This window comes from Ceratotherium simum, chromosome 15 (assembly GCF_057802395.1).
Source record: "Ceratotherium simum simum isolate JZ-2026a chromosome 15, ASM5780239v1, whole genome shotgun sequence".
NCBI lineage: Eukaryota > Metazoa > Chordata > Mammalia > Perissodactyla > Rhinocerotidae > Ceratotherium > Ceratotherium simum.
The window spans coordinates 26,467,353-26,483,932 of NC_141914.1; the positions used below are offsets into that span (position 1 = coordinate 26,467,353).

Here is a 16,580-nt window from a genome sequence, read left to right on the forward strand (position 1 = left end):
CATATAAATCTAAAGAATGATTATAAGGATATAAAAAGTCTAGCATTCCTGTTACATAACTCTTGATTTTTCATTCCATTGCAAGCTGGGTGTGTGTTTATTCTAAAGATGCTTGAATTTTAAGAACCCTCAGTTCCTGTTTTGGATGCTACGTTGTGATTACCAGTGACTCATTCATCTATATTCAAGCTTTTGGAAGTAAAAGAAGGTTAAGTATGACTTCAGTTAATTTTAATGCTTTGACTATACCAACTGCATCACAAGTACACTGTCAAGATGAAATCTCCCTCCAAGTATTTATATCAATGTAATGAGTCATTTTTCTTTAGTTATTGCTTATATTATCTTTTTATATTTATCTTTGGGAGCTAACAACCCCCCCTTAATAATTCATTTTGAGTTCTGATTTTTAAATACCAAAAATGATTCCCATAATAAAATTCCTTAAGAGTTTTTTCTTTCTTTTTTTTTGCTGAGGAAGATTTGCGCTGAGCTAACATCTGTGCCAATCTTCCTCTATTTTGTATGTGGGTCACTGCCACAGCATGGCTGCCATCAAGTGGTGTAGGTCTGCACCCAGGATCCAGACTTGGGCCGCTGAAGCAGAGTGTGCTGAACGCTGAACCACTAGGCCACTGGGCCGGCTCCAAGAGTTTTTTTTTAAAAAGAATGATTGTGCTATCAAATGAAACTTTTTCTAAACCAACCCAAGTCAAGATATTTCTAGTTAAATACATATACAACCAAGTAAATATTTGTATATTTTAGAGATAAAATATTTTTCCTAATTCATCTTTTAAAACACAGGTAACAATGGCCTTCTCAAATTAAGTCAGCTAGTAGAAAAAATCTAATACATTTTACATTTAGTCTAAGGTTAGTGTGGGGAGAAGGCTTTTGATTTTTATTTGCCAAATGGAGGCTATTTCATTTCATGAGATATATCATCAAGAGATGATACAATTCAATGGAATGAAATGTGTGTCTATACAGAGGTCTTTTGCTTCTAATAATTTTATCCTTTTAAATAAAAACCAGTAAAATTTAAAAAATTGTTTCTCATTTCAGCATCTTATTTTTTAAAAAATCCAACATTTTGGCATAAGACAAATTTATACAATTAAACACTTCAAAACATAATATGGCATGAATTATTTTCTCATAGGGCATCAGATACTAATATGTATACATCACTTTGTTAAAATAACAAAAATCATATGAAAATCAGCACAATACTTTCTTTATTTATTGTATAAGTTTGGCAAACAGCACAAAAATCCAGCAACATTTTAAACATGTAAAAAAGTCAAATGCTGAACAGTACTGGAGATTTTTTTTTTTTTTACATAATTAGTAACAATGAGTATACATGTAAGATTCTGCAAAGCTAGCAAAATGAGGGTCCTTGGCTTCTGAACGTATACCACAAAAACACACACACAAAAACAATATAATTTACCTTTACAAAAATTACAGCCAAGCAACAGAAAAGAAGGATGTTAATAATGAAGATACTAACACATACATTCACTACATATATCTTATACATTGAAATGCTACATCTTGTACCCTGAAATGCCATGTGTAGAGAGCCAAGCAGAGTAAATTTAGGCTCATCACTGAGGTTAAGAATTATTTGAGAAGAATTTAATGCTTATATGTAACATACTCAATTAAAAGTTTTTATATAGCAATCCCTACATCATAACAATGTATTCCACTATGTATCTGAGAAGTTAAGTCTTCTTTGTTGGCAGTATAAAATTTCCGACCAGTATCAAAATTCTGGTAAAACACAAATTGAAGGCATTTTCTAGTTGTAGGCAAATGTTACAGGGGGCATCAAGAAACGTGGGAGAAAATCTTAGATTTCACACTATGTTTCTGCTGAGCTTTGTCAAACCAAACAGCTCAACTATAAGGCAAGAAAAAATAACCCCCTATAACAGATTAGTGGGTCTTACCAAGTAAAGATAGGAATTCAATCTTAGGAAAAAACTCCCTACATAAACAGATCTGAAACAGTTGGCACTGAAACAAACATCTAGAAATTACCTAACATCTTGACATTCACTCATTGGTTCAGAAGCCTGACAAACAATCCATTGGTATATTTTATCAAATTAATTTTTTGGAATCAGCACCAGTCCCCAAAACCTCAAATTATAATAATTAATCTTCATTAAAATACATCCTTTTTGTGCTATATTAACACAACTACAATCAAATTAAAGAAGGTTGAATTTACTCAATTTATATATTTTTGTGTATAGTGGGTAGTAACAAATTTTTTTTATTTACTTGTGCTTTTGTTTTGGGGCACTTTGATTGAAGAGAAATTCATTTCACAAGATTACATCTTGCTAAAGCATTCCTTAGCATTGGTCCAAACTTGAATTCCCTAAAAAAAAAAAAAATGGAACTTTAAAATGTGATTTTGGAAGGATTCTGAAAGCCCAAGTATTTGGCTTACTGGTATGCTAAGTTTTGCTTTTTGGAAACTAACAACTCCAGCACAAATGACACTATTTCTGGCAATGGCTAATATAAAGGAATGTCTAATACTTCTGAGAAAAGTAAGAGAATCATTTGTATGAGCCTATCTTCAAAATGGAGAAAAAACTCATACAACTTCTTACAAAACCGTTTTCAAGGTTCATAACACAAACCCATTTACTCATATCACATATTCATATCATTTCTGTTGTAAATCAAACAAGTTCTCAAGAAGTTTTTTCTATGTAATATTTAAAACGAAAGAATAAAATTTATTAGTCTAACAATTAAATATAAATTAATGAATTATTAAATTATTGGTCTAATAACTAATGTTTTGATAAAAATCAATTATGTACTAAATTATCAACTCCTCAATGGTTCTGACAAACTATTTAGCACAAAGCTAATATGCTACAATATACCTAATATGCTTAAATAAAAATGCATGTCTGTAAAAATGTCAACAGTAAAACCTAAGGAAGTGGTAGAAACAAAGGTATTTTTTCAATAAACAAAATACATATTCTCCAATAACTGCTAATTTATGAAGGAATATTTTATTTAATACTTAAATATTAAAGTGTGTCAATATTTACTGAGGCTTCAAACAACAGAAAAAAAATCAAGGATTGTTTTAGTTTTTTTCCTTCCTGATGGAACACAAAAAGCAAGTTTAAAAAACCCCAGAAAAATCCTTTAAAATGTCTCAGATTGGCTAGATAAAGTAATATCTAATGGAGTATTTGTTTTTAGAAAGGATGAGATAGATCTTAAGCACTATCATAGTAAGATGTCCATGAGACTTCAAATGAAAAAACAAAACTACACACTAGCATATATAATGCAGTCCCATTTTTGTGGGGAAGAGGAAAGTGTATATTTTCTACATGACTGTATATGTACAAAAAAGTCTGAAAGGATACATGTGAAGGTGTAACAATGGTGAGGGATTTGGAGGAGGAGGGAGAGAATTTTTACTTAACATACTCTGGATTATTTGAAATTTTTGCATTGAGCATACATGTTATTTCTATGATAATTAATTTTTAAAATTTAAAAAGATAAAATAGCTGGACAATCAAGTATTTCTTAAAAGCCTCAGCCTCCTTGATTCAACAAATGAGAAAATTCGCCATCAAAAAGGTTGACCATAAAACACTTAGGAGTGATATTTGCTTTTTAAATGCTAATGTTAATATTTTTATTTGAAATTTTTTTTGGTTTATTACTACTGCAATTTAGTCATTTGATTATATTAAATCACCACTTTGACTAGCTGACATTATAACAAAGTATGATATATTTTAAAAGTTAATACACAAGTAAAATTTACAAAATAATATCCATATTTATTTAAAAAAACCCTGATGTTAATCTTGACTTCTCATACCTAATTTTAAGTTTCTAAAGAAAAGAACACTGTGGATTTTCAAATATAAAAATCTATTCCACTTAGGGAAGAAAATAAAACATGATGAAACTTTATAGTACTGTTCTTGGGCAATAAGGGGAACATACACTCTTACTCTTCTTGTGTGAGTAATCTCTTGTTTACTATGGTTATTATCTCAGGATACATGAGTAGAACCACAAGATACCCAACAGTATGTCCAAATATACCTACAGTAAGATCTTTTTTGTTCAGAGATTAATTTCTAGCACCCTCAACCACCCCACCCTAAGCAAAGTGAGAGGAAAAGTCCTCTGAGCCATTATATCAAGTGTGCATTTTACTTTGGAAAGAAGCGAATGAAAGATCACAAGGAGCTGATCAACGAGTCTTGTATAGGAATAAAACAAAACAAAACCAACTCTAAAAACCTTTGTTATCTGATCTTTCAGACCTCCTGAGATTTAAAAAGGCAGCTTAGAAGGAAGACCGTACACGTGAAGCACCCTGGGAAGCAGGCGGGCAGTGGGAGTTGACAGGATGACAGCAACAGAGAGAAACAGCACCCAACTACAGTCCATTCAACCATCGGCATCTGCAGACTGACCAGTCATGGATTTAACTTCTCTTAAGCGACCCCAAAGATCCATAACATGAAGTAACTTACAGTCTCACTGAGGCATAAATATGAATTTGCCCAATACAAAAGGAGCCCACTTGACTACGGTGTGTGTCTGGTGTTTACGTCTCAAAATATCTTTGCTCTCTACTGCTACTGCTGGTGACACAAGTGAAAAGGTCTAGGAAAGAGATGGTTCCTAAAAAAAATACAAATTTTGGATAAATTAAAGCCTAAGAGTGTTTATCTGAGTGTGATTCTTCCCCCTGAGAAGGTCTTCATAAATATGGGAATTTGTCTTACCGTATGATTTACTGAGAGAATGCATGTTGAATTGCTGGATAAACTGTGAAGTGCTAGATAAACATAAAGCACTGGCACTAACTGGTGGTCAGACAGGCAGATCTCGGGTTATGAAGAAGAGGTCAAGGAATGTTTTATGTTTTGTTCTTACAACAGCATTTTAGTAAGATTTCCACCATTGTCAAAACACTTATTTTAACCAGAATAAGCTTCAATGTTCATATCTTCTACTACAAATATCAGCTACATGAAGGATTTACTCTGACAACAAACCATATCACAATTATATTTTCCCAAAATAACGTTTAAGCCATTTTCCAAAGTAGACATCACTGTTAGGAATGGGGTATTTTACTGCCCTGTCCAAGAACATCATGTAATCAAAGTAAGTTGTTAGTGTATATTTTCAAATACAAGTTCTAAGTGGGGCATACAAATTTGGAACTTCAGATGAGTGGAGACTCAGTAATTGATATTTTGGTTACGATACTTCTTTCAAAATTAAGTAGAGAAATTGGGAAACATTCTGCAAGGGGAAAAGAATGGGCTTTAAAAATGAAAATGATAAATACTCTGGCCCAAATAAGAGAAATTAGTTTTAAAGAAATTTGTAAGCAGTTCTAAATATACTTGTATCTTCACTGAAACTAAAACCTACCTTTTTGCACATACTGATCTGCATGACTGCATAGCTTATGAGGGCCTCCTTTAAATCACGGTTCTTTTGTTCTTTGAAGCGTTCAATATCGGCCCAAGCATTTTTCACAAATTCTCTGAAATAAAAGGTACAGTGATTATTATTATTCTTATTTGAATTAAGTAAACTATATATTATAAATTCAAATAACCAGTCCTCATTTGAGTTAGTTTTTATTTGTCTATATAGAGGTAAAAGCTATTGCTTGTATAAGATAGTTCTATTTTTTTCTCTTCCTAAAAATTAGAGTGGGAGAAAAAGCAGACAGTCATACATTCTTCCACATTTTAATAATCTATATTTTTGCCACAAGAATTCCAGCTTCAAATTATTCCTATAAAACAGATGGAGATGGCTCCTTGAAACTCACAAGCATAACAGATGCCACATGAAGTTGCCTTCCTGGGGTCACTGGAAAACATACACTTTTTGACAAGAAGGGATTATAAATCACGTTTATCATATACTTACTTTAAATGACAACTAGAGTTTTAAAAATTCTGAGAGGCATTTGTCTTTTTAACTCTATTCGTGAAAGTTTACTCTGACTTATTTGGTGCCAGCAGTTCTAAAAATTAACAAAACCATCTCCAAACCAATGATATACTCTTGGTCTGCCTTGGTCTACTCACTGACTCTCAGATGAAAACAACAATAACGAAAATGAGCCAAACAGTGATGGCATATCTTTGAGAAGTGAATTTCTAGAAATATTTAGGGAATAATTACATGCCAAGCCCTATGCAAGGTTTGTTGGTGTTAGTGCCATCGAGTGGATTCTGACTCCTAGCGAGCCTGTGTACAGCAGAGTGGAACCCTGCCTGGTCTTTTTGCGTCATCCTCTTTCCTTCCGGTGCTATATCAGACAATGCTCCCCTGCTATTCATAGGGTTTTCGTGGTGAATTTTCTCAGAAGCGGGTGGCCAGGTCCTTCTCCTAGTCTGTCTAGTCTGGAAGCTCCACTGAAACCTGTCCACCGTGGGTGACCCTGCTGGTATTTGAAATACCAGTGGCACAGCTTTCAGCATCACAGCAACACGCAGACGCCATGGTGTGACAAGCAACAGACAGGCGTTGTAGCTCCCTGACCCGAAATGAACCCAGGCCTCGGTGGTGAGAGCGCCAAATCTTAACCACTAAACCACCACTACACAAAGTATTGGGACATAAAGACGAGAAAGACACAGTCATTGACTTTGAAGGGCTCATAATTTAGCCAGGGACAGTCACAAAGAACAACCAACCACCCAATAAACAGCCACTAGCTACAGTGGCATGAACCTGGTGCTACGACAGCCTGCCAGGATATGAGAAGACTTCATAAAGGAAGTAACACAAGAGCTGGGCACTGAAGAATGAGCAGGCTTCTGTTAAATGACAGAAAAGAATGGGTAGAGGAAATATGCAAAGGACAGAAATCATGAAAAGTCCAGGAAAAAAATATTATGAAGCTAATAAACTCTTTCTTCTTCCTCTTCCCCCACACTACAACAACTGTTTCTATAATATGATTTTTGATAACTCAAATTTCTTAGGGATTCACTCACTGCATTTGAGAACAGGGTATATTCAGGGATGTTAATGGAGCTGGGAATTGTTATAAAGAAATCATCTTCCATGTAGTCTACATGGCTAGCTTTTTTAAACATCTCAGCATTTTTACCTGCCTTCCAGATTTTTAGACTTTAGCTGTTGTTCTCCTTCATTTATTTGTTCTTCTAGCACCTTTATTCTGGCTTCTCTCTGCTCTGGAGTTTCTTGACCAAACAGCTTGGTAGTCATTCCCTTCAAAGAAAATGTTCTCACGGTCTAAAAGGAAATAGAAACAGATGAATGGATAAGCAAAATATGGTATATACATGCAATGAAATACTATTCAGCCTTAAAAAGGAAGGAAATTCTGACACATGCTACAATATGGACAAACCTCAAGGACATTACATTAAGTGAAATAACCCAGTCACAAAAAGACAAATACTGTGCTATTCTACTCATATGAGGTACCTAAAGCAGTCAAATTCATAGGGACAAAGCAGAATGGTGGTTGCCAGAGGCTTGGTGGGGGAAACAGAAATTGACAGTTTGTGTTTAATGGGTGTAGAGTTTCAATTTTGCAAGATGAAAAAGTTTCTGGAGGTTGGTTACACAACAACGTGAATGTACTTACTACTACTAAACTGTACACTTAAAAATAGTTAAGATGATAAATTTTATGTTATATATATTTTACCATAATTAAAAATTAAAACAAAAAAAGGCAATACAAAACTTTCCCTCTGGCTCAGACAGAAGCACTATAAGCCTTACAACTAGGGGGCTCCTAATACGATTTCTAACACTGGAATAATATGGAATAGGCAAAAAGGGAAAAATCCTAACTGAACTTCTTAATCAAATGGAAAACTTCTAGGCAAAGCATTAGGCAAGTTATTTCTTTACATTAGTGGTCATATTTTTAAAAATTATTCTATGACATAAAAAACAGATAAAACTGAACAGGCAACAATGGAAATAAACCAAAGAAACATTTAAAATCTGCATAACTCACACTAAAATTTGGGTCTCTATTAATAAAACAGGGTGCCTAAACCCAAGCCTTGCTGCTTTTACGTTTTCTCACTCTCTGCAGTTTACTGAGGGCAACACTTTTCCCTTCACATGCAAGAATAGAGAACCAAGCTCCCTGAAAATAGCCTGGGACCTTCCCCTGAGTTTTAAAAATAAATCAAGCCTAACGTATACGTGTTTCACAGTCAAAGACCTTTTCCCACATATATGTATGACTTTCCATACATGTAGCAAGTGGGTAACCTATAAGCACTTTTAAATCTAAAGCACTTGTTAACCATGAAGTGACTCCCAAACGGTGGCACTGTCACTGCCTCATTACTTCCAGATTGTGTGCTCTCACCAAGACAGCTCACTTATTCCAATGAAATAGCTGGACAGTAGAAAGCTGATTACTAAAATGATCTAAGTTTAATACAATAAGATACGGAATTTTCTTCACAAGTACTCACTAAGCATTCAAGAATAAAGTATACAAAAAGCTCCTTGTTAGGAGAGATGCACTGATTCTAACTGGGTAAGGCTTTTTTTTTCACTTACAGAAACTAAACTAAAATTTCTATAATATACCTTGTAAAATTAAACCTGACAAAGGTCATTATTTCAATCCCAAAGAATAATGTTTTTTCACTTGGACTTAATAAGAAATGAGAAGACACTTATTACACATTTGTTAGCAAAAATATTATGTAATACAATGTTTTAATGGCTTACATTTTTTTATAGCAAGATCACAATCCAAAGAATTATAACGCTGCCCACAAATTATTCCCCTGTAAAAGCTCCAGACATCCTGTTTGTATAACTGCGTAACTGCAGCTCATCTCACATAAGGCTTGCTACAATAATTCTAGAGACCTGAATGGAAAAACACTCACCCCAGTTGCCAGTTCCTCACACTGCTGCTTCCTGGATGCTAAGTCCTGAGCAGCCATCTCCAAGTCATACTGCATAAGTTCATGTTTCCTGCACACGGCCCTAGGGATGAAAAAAGTGCTGTCATTTAATAAATTTTTCATGTCTTTTCATTTAACATGTTAAAAATTTTTTTCAGGCGTAAAATGGAGGCATTCACAATGTCTTACTGGGGTCAGAACTTGTGTACCCAGAATTTTCAATTTTAAAGTATAGTAGTCCAATATTAAAAATTAAATCTAGCAGAATGTAAGCATAAAAGCTTTATGTATACTTTTAAAAAAAGGGTGTTTTCTAGATACTTGCAACATTTTTTTCAATAAACATACCACCATGATATACATTAAAAAAAATCTTTTGTGGCCAACAGGCACATGAAAAGATGTTCAACATCACCAATTATTAAAGAAATGCAAATCAAAACCACAATGAGATAGCACCTCACACTTGTCAGAAGAGCTATTATTAAAAAGACAAGAAACAACAAGTGCTGGAGAGGATGTGGAGAAAAGGGAACCCTCAACCCTCATACTCTGCTGGTAGGAATGCAAACTGGTGCAGCCACTATGGCAAAACAGTATGGAGAGGCCTTAAAAAGTTAAAAATAGAAATACTATATGATCCAGCTATTCCTCTTCTGGGTATTTATCCAAAGAACAGGAAAACACTAATTCAAAAAGATATATGCACCCCTGTGTTAACTGTAGCATTATGCACAATAGCCAAGACTTAGAAGCAACCCAAGCATCCATCAATAGATGAATGGCTAAAGAAGATGTGGTGTATATATACAATGGAATACCACTCAGTCATAAAAAAAGATGAAATCATGATATTTGTGACTACATGGATGGACCTTGAGGGTATTATGCTAAGCAAAATAAGTCAGACAGAGAAAAGACAAACACCGTATGATTTCACTCATATGTGGAAGATAAACAAACACACAGATAAGGAGAACAGATTGGCAGTTACCAGAGGGAAAGGGGCTGAGGGGAGGGAGAAAGGGGTAGAGGGGTGCTTATGTATGATGACGGATGGAAACTACTTTTAGTGGTGAACACAACGCGGTCTACACAGAAGCTGAAATATAATGATATACACCTGAAATTTACACAGTTATAAACCAATGCGACCTCAAAATAAAGTAAAAAATCTTTTGTATAACATAGGAACTAATGCTATAATCTCACACAGCAATTGAGTATTCTTTAAAAAGATATTATCTCAGACATTTCTAAATAAAAAAGAAAGCTTTATTAGTTCTTATTATCATAAAAATAATCCATGCTCACTATAAAAATAAAAAAAAAAGATTCTAAAAAGGAATGCACAAAATAAAAAGTTTCAAGAACTCTCTTTCCGGGCCGGCCCCGTGGCTTAGCGGTTAAGTGCGCGCGCTCCGCTACTGGCGGCCCGGGTTCGGATCCCGGGCGTGCACTGACGCACCGCTTCTCCAGCCATGCTGAGGCCGCATCCCACGTACAGCAACTAGAAGGATGCGCAACTGTGACATACAACTATCTACTGGGGCTTTGGGGGAAAAAACAAATAAATAAAATTATTAAAAAAAAAAAAAAAAAAGAACTCTCTTTCCCCCACTCCCACTATCCAGACACAATCCATGTTAACAGATGGTGTCTATCCTTCCAGACTTTAGCTAGGCATTTACAAATACACATATCCACACACCCCAACTGATCCTACATCTTTTCTTCCTTAGATATACCATGGACGTTTCCATATCAACACACATTCTTTTCTATAATTTTTAAGAGCTGCACAGAATTCCGCTGTATTCAGCAACTTTTTTTTGCTTGGTAACTTGAAAATACCTTGGTGAAACTTCTTACTACTCAAAGCTCTAAAAGGAAAAAGGCTAACAATGTGATGTTTTCATACCAGTTACTGAACAGCTACGGAATTGCTCCTCTGTTTTACTAACACAATTCTTTTTTTTTTTTTGTGAGGAAGATTAGCCCCGAGCTCATATCCAATGCCAATCTTCCTCTTTTTTTGCTGAGGAAGATTGGCCCTGGGCTAACATCCGTGCCCATCTTCCTCTACTTTATATGCGACGCCGCCACAGCATGGCCTGACAAGCAGCGCGTCGACAAGCGCCCAAAGTCTGAACCTGCAAACCCAAGGCCGCCAAAGGGGAGCACACACACTTAACCACTGTGCCACCAGGCTGGCCCCTACTAACAGAATTCTTATACTGCTTTTAAAAGTTTCAGGAAAATAACCAAAAGTGACTATGACCAAAAGCCACCTATTACAGGAAAATGATTCATTCTTCTAAATTGGACAGAAAAAATATAGTAACTTCTTAATTAAATAGGACTATCTACTAGAGAATTCTGTTTGGCTCTGTAGGAGATACCATAAGAACAGAAGACAAAGTCCTGACATCAAGAAGTTTTACAATCATACTGAGGAGATGAGATATGCAAGTATGAAAAATGTTATAGAATAAAAATGGCAATATACAAGCTAGTGACAGTGCTAAACACACTCAATCTGTACCTTGCTTCCAATCTTCAAACCGAAAAAAGCAGAAAGAAACAACATACAGACAGACCTGATGCCTGAGGTAATGGGTTTTATTAATATAATGTTTCAAGGACAGAGCTTGTCTTAAATTTCTATGCCTAGCACTCTGTAACACAGAAGAATACAACAAGACCTCATTCAATATCTGAGGGAATAAATTCATTTAAAAATCACCTTACTATCTTTATTTTAGAGTAGCCTATGAAGAGAGTGGTGACCAGCCACAGGGCTACATCTGGAACTTTATTATACTTACCGCAGTGCTTCAGCATAAAAAAGATACTCCTTTAACTGATCTGCATAATGTTCTTCATCTTCTAAAATATCATCAATAGAAGATGCGTACCTGTTTAAAAAACCATTGCACAGAGTAACTTTTATCAGGACACAAAGTATTAATGCCCTAAAGAAGTGCTATTTTTGGGCCGGCCCCGTGGCTTAGTGGTTAAGTGCGTGAGCTCCGCTGCTGGCGGCCCGGGTTCGGATCCCGGGCACGCACCGACGCACCGCTTCTCCGGCCATGCTGAGGCCATGTCCCACATACAGCAACTAGAAGGATGTGCGACTATGGCATACAACTATCTACTGGGGCTTTGGGGGGAAAATAAATAAATAAAATCTTTAAAAAAAAAAAGAAGTGCTATTCAAAGTGTGGTCCACAGAGCATTTTCTACTTAAAAAAGTAAGTACAGAAAGTGAGAAAAAGCATTTGGAAATATTCATAGCAACTTTAATTACCATGACAATTTTACTGAATTTTTCCAAAATGTTTCGATCAGCAATAGCTTGGAAATAAAAAACAAAACAAACAAAAAATGGTCCTTCTTATAGGGAGCTTAAGAAGCACTCTAAGACTGTAATATCTTTTGTTCAAAAATATTATAAAGGACTACAAAATCTGTAGAAAGAATAAAAGTTTAGCATAATTGGTGCACAAGTGTTCCTGGTAGCAACTACATACAGTAATGCTAAAAAGCTAGAAAAGGAAAAGTCAAGCAAATAAAGATTACAGAAAATTTCAGAAGCCTTATTTTATTCTAATTCTCAATAGCAACTTCTGCTTTGATCCAGACGAGCCCCTCATTGTCACGTCATTCTCGTTCCTGGACCTTAGTCTTTTCCTTGTACAGCCATGTGATGGCTCTCCACACTGCTTCCCAAATCCTACAAGCACACATCTCAACAACTCTTGGAAATCTTCCCAGACTGCTTCAGTCCTTATTTAACCACTCCACTTCCAATCTCTTATCAACAATTTAGAACTTAAATTTTACGAAAGTAATGCCTTGTGCGTTGTTTCATTTCTCTGATCACATTATAAATTCACTAAGGACACGGGCTATGTCATTTACTACTTCTGCATGGCATAACAGGCGTCCTTTTTCAAATTAATTCTGACTCCTTATAGCATGAGAATAAAAGAAAAATATACTTTATGTCTCCAGGCCTGCTTCACGTAGCATGCAAACAAAGTTTACTGGAGTTCTAAAAATAAATAAATAAATAAACCTATGTTAGGGTTCATTGAAAAGTGATGTGCTGATAGGATTTATAAAAGTAGGCAAAGTATATATTCTGTAATTAGAAATTTGTATTTGTTAAGAGTGTAGAATTCCCCCTATGTGACTGAAAAAAATCTTGAGAATCATTGTAAAGAGTAGGAAAAACTGCCTTTAGTTCATAAATCTATGATTCTAGAAGAGTTAATGTTAAGGAAACAAACAATAAGAGGAACCACAGGGTTGGTGGCTTGAAGACAGGAAACACAGTGTAGGGATAAATGGCACATCCTTGGGTAGAAAAGTGTAAGTGATAAAAGAGTTTTAGATATCAGTACTGAGATTAATTTTATTTAATACTTGAAATAAATCAACTGATGCGATAATCCTAAATTCCTGCAAATACTGAAAATAAGTCAACAGAATGCAGGAAGACTTCTTAATAAACTGGTTGAAAAGTAGCCAGTTAGCTTAAATACGGCCCAAAGAAAAATAATACTTAGACAAAATAAATATTTGTCTTTTTGTTATTGAGTTGTAGGAGTTCTTTATATATTATGGTTAGAAATGTTTACTCCCAGTCTGTGGCTTGCCTCTTCATAATCTTAATGGTGTCTTTTGTGTGTGTGTGTGTAGTAAAATATACAAAAAATAAAATTTACCTTTTTAACAATTTTTAAGTGCACAGTTTAGTGGCATTAAGTACATTCACGTTGTTGGACAACCATCACCACCATCCATCTCCACAACTTTTTCATCTTTCCCTATTGAAAATGCACCCTTTGAACAATAACTCCCACATTCCTCCCTTCTCTAATGGTATCTTTTGATGAGCAAAATTTTTAATTTTGATGAAGAACAATTTGCCATTTAAAAATTTTTTCTTTTTCACGTCCTCTTTAAGAAATCTTTCCTTACTCCAAGGCTGCAACCATATTCTCCTAGGTTGTCTACTAAAACCTGTAATTTTAGCTTTTACACTTATGTATATGATCCAAATTAAATTTGTTTTTATGTAAGGTGTGAGATATGGCTCAAGGTTCATGCTTTTTGCATGTATATATCTAGTTACTCCAGAATCATTTTTTGAAATGAACTATATAAATGTAGGTCTATTTCTGGACTCCATTCTGTTTCATTGACCTGTTTATCTCAATATCTCACTACCTCGATAACCACAGCTGTTTAGTAAGGGTTGAAATCAGGTAATATATTCCAAGTTTGTTCTTTTTCAAGATTGTTTTGGCTACTCTAGGTCTTTTGAATTTCCATATAAATTTTAGAATCAGCTTATCAATTTCCATAAAAAAGTAACTGGAATTTTGCTTGGGACTGCAATTTGGAAAGAATGGTCATATTAACACTACTCAGTCTTCCAATCCATGAACGTGATTTATCTCTCCATTTATTCAGATCTTCAATTTCTTACAGAAATGTTTACATATAAAGATTTCAGGGTAGAGGTCTTTCACGTCTCTCATTAATCTCTATTTTATTTGATGCTATTATAAGTAATATTGTTTTTAAATTTTTATTTTCCAATTGTGTTACTAGCGTGTAAAAACAATTGATTTTTTTTTACCTTTTTTTGTGTGTGTGAGGAAGATCGGCCCTGAGCTAACATCTGCCAATCCTCCTCTTTTTGCTGAAGAAGACTGGCCGTGGGCTAACATCCATGCCCATCTTCCTCCACTTTACATGGGACACCGCCACAGCATGGCTTGCCAAGTGGTGCGTCAGCGCGCACCTGGGATCCGAACCAGTGAACCCTGGACCACCACGGTGGAGCGGGCGCACTTAACCGCTTGCGCCACCAGACTGGCCCGACAATTGATTTTTTATATATTGATTGTGTATCCTGCATTCTTGTTAAATTCAGTTGTTAGTTCTGTAATATTTTTGGTTGATTCATTACGATTTTCAATATAAAAGATCCTATTAACTGCAAATAAAGACAGTTTTCTTTCTTTCTTTCTAAGGTTTATGCCTCTTATTTGATTTACTTGCCTCATTGCACTGACTAGGACCTCTAATACAAGGTTTACTAGAAGTGGTGACAGCAGGCAATCTTGTCTTGTTCCTAATCTTAGGAGAAGGCATCAATATTTCACTATTAAATGCAATATTAGCTGTAAGTTTTAGACTGAGGAGATTATTTTTATTTCTAGTTTGATGAGAATGTTTACTGTGAATGGATGTTGAAATGCTTTTTCTACATGTATTGAAATGAACATACGTGTTTTCTTCTTTATTCTGCTAATATATGAATTGGACTACTGATTTTTCTTTTTTTTTGGTGAGGAAGATCAGCCCTGAGCTAACATCTGCCAATCTTCCTCTTTTTGCTGAGGAAGACCGGCCCTGAGCCAACATCCAGCTGATCTTCCTCCACTTTACGTGGGATGCTGCCACAGCATGGCCTGACACGCGGTTTGTCAGTGCATGCCCGGGATCTGAACCCGGGCTGCCAGCAGCGGAGCGCATGCACTTAACCACCATGCCACGGGGCCAGCCCCAAGGACTACTGATTTTTGAACGTTAAATTAACCTTGCATTCCTGAGATAAATTTCTTTGAATCACATCTGTATACACAGAGCATAATATAAATGCCAGCAAACCTGATAAAAACAGAACAGAAGAATCACTCAACATTTCACCACCAAACTTTGCCTCAGGTTTCACCTTAAATTCTCTAGGTACTTACACATCCATATGATGACCAGCACTCTGAAGTCCATCACCCATTTCTTTTTCTATGGCACTCCATTCACTAGGAAGAAAATGATAAAACCAAAAACATCATTAATTAGACATGGAATATTATTAAATGGAAGCTTTAACAAGGTTTTTTTTCTAGGCAATATATAGTATCTGTATTTGGATTATTTTCTATGACTCAAATCTGCTGCTTTCCCCTTAAGTCTAACAACTAAATGCAAATGAGGCTTTAAAATGTGAGTTCAAAAGTTGCCACCTGCTGCAAAGTGCAAAGTAAGTATCATACAAAACAGCTTCTGCTTACAGACAACTTGCTCAGCTAGGGCGCCGATTTAAATCAACTGCGGAGCTTTCAGACTCTATGGATGCCGGCCCCGCGCTTGATCTGCTTAATCAGAATCTCTGGGGTTGAGCTGAGGCGTGTATATTTTTAAACACTCCAAAGATGGTTCTCATGAACACGCCTGATTACATGCCACTATCTAATAGCTAACAGAAGACGACGGCTGTACAGAAGCAGATGCAAAGTAAAACTTTAATAATTGGCACTAAAGTTGCATGAGAAAGTCTACTAGAACCACAGATCACTTTGTTGTCATTTCTGTGAAATGCTTCAAATAAAAATTCCTTTTTATGGAAGTTATATACATATAGTATAGTAAACAGGGAAAATAAATCTATAATCACAAATACCAAGAGATGACATCATTTGATATATTTTCTTCTAGTCTTTTTATTTACTCATTTTCATATGGCTGAGATTCCCAAGTATATGCAATTTTGTATCATGCTTTTTCCCCTTAACAGTATTTTCCCAC

General features: G+C 35.3%; 1 protein-coding gene across 4 annotated transcripts in view; it reads right to left on the reverse strand.

Moving 5' to 3' along the window:
• Positions 1 to 1,218: 1,218 nt before the first annotated feature.
• SNX4 (sorting nexin 4) overlaps positions 1,219 to 16,580 on the reverse strand; it is a 67,874-nt gene continuing 52,512 nt past the window's right edge. For 2 of the 4 annotated variants that reach the window (XM_087439752.1, XM_087439755.1), the window contains exons 9-14: positions 15,749 to 15,814; positions 11,801 to 11,890; positions 8,955 to 9,054; positions 7,172 to 7,317; positions 5,470 to 5,584; positions 1,219 to 2,401 (exon numbers count right to left, since the gene is read on the reverse strand). In XM_087439752.1, coding sequence (XP_087295878.1) covers positions 2,354 to 2,401; positions 5,470 to 5,584; positions 7,172 to 7,317; positions 8,955 to 9,054; positions 11,801 to 11,890; positions 15,749 to 15,814 — 565 coding nt within the window. In that variant the 3' untranslated portion in view covers positions 1,219 to 2,353. Of the gene's footprint in view, positions 2,402 to 4,336; positions 4,708 to 5,469; positions 5,585 to 7,171; positions 7,318 to 8,954; positions 9,055 to 11,800; positions 11,891 to 15,748; positions 15,815 to 16,580 lie in introns of those variants that run through there. The other 2 variants (XM_087439753.1, XM_087439754.1) reach the window with 2 other exon arrangements.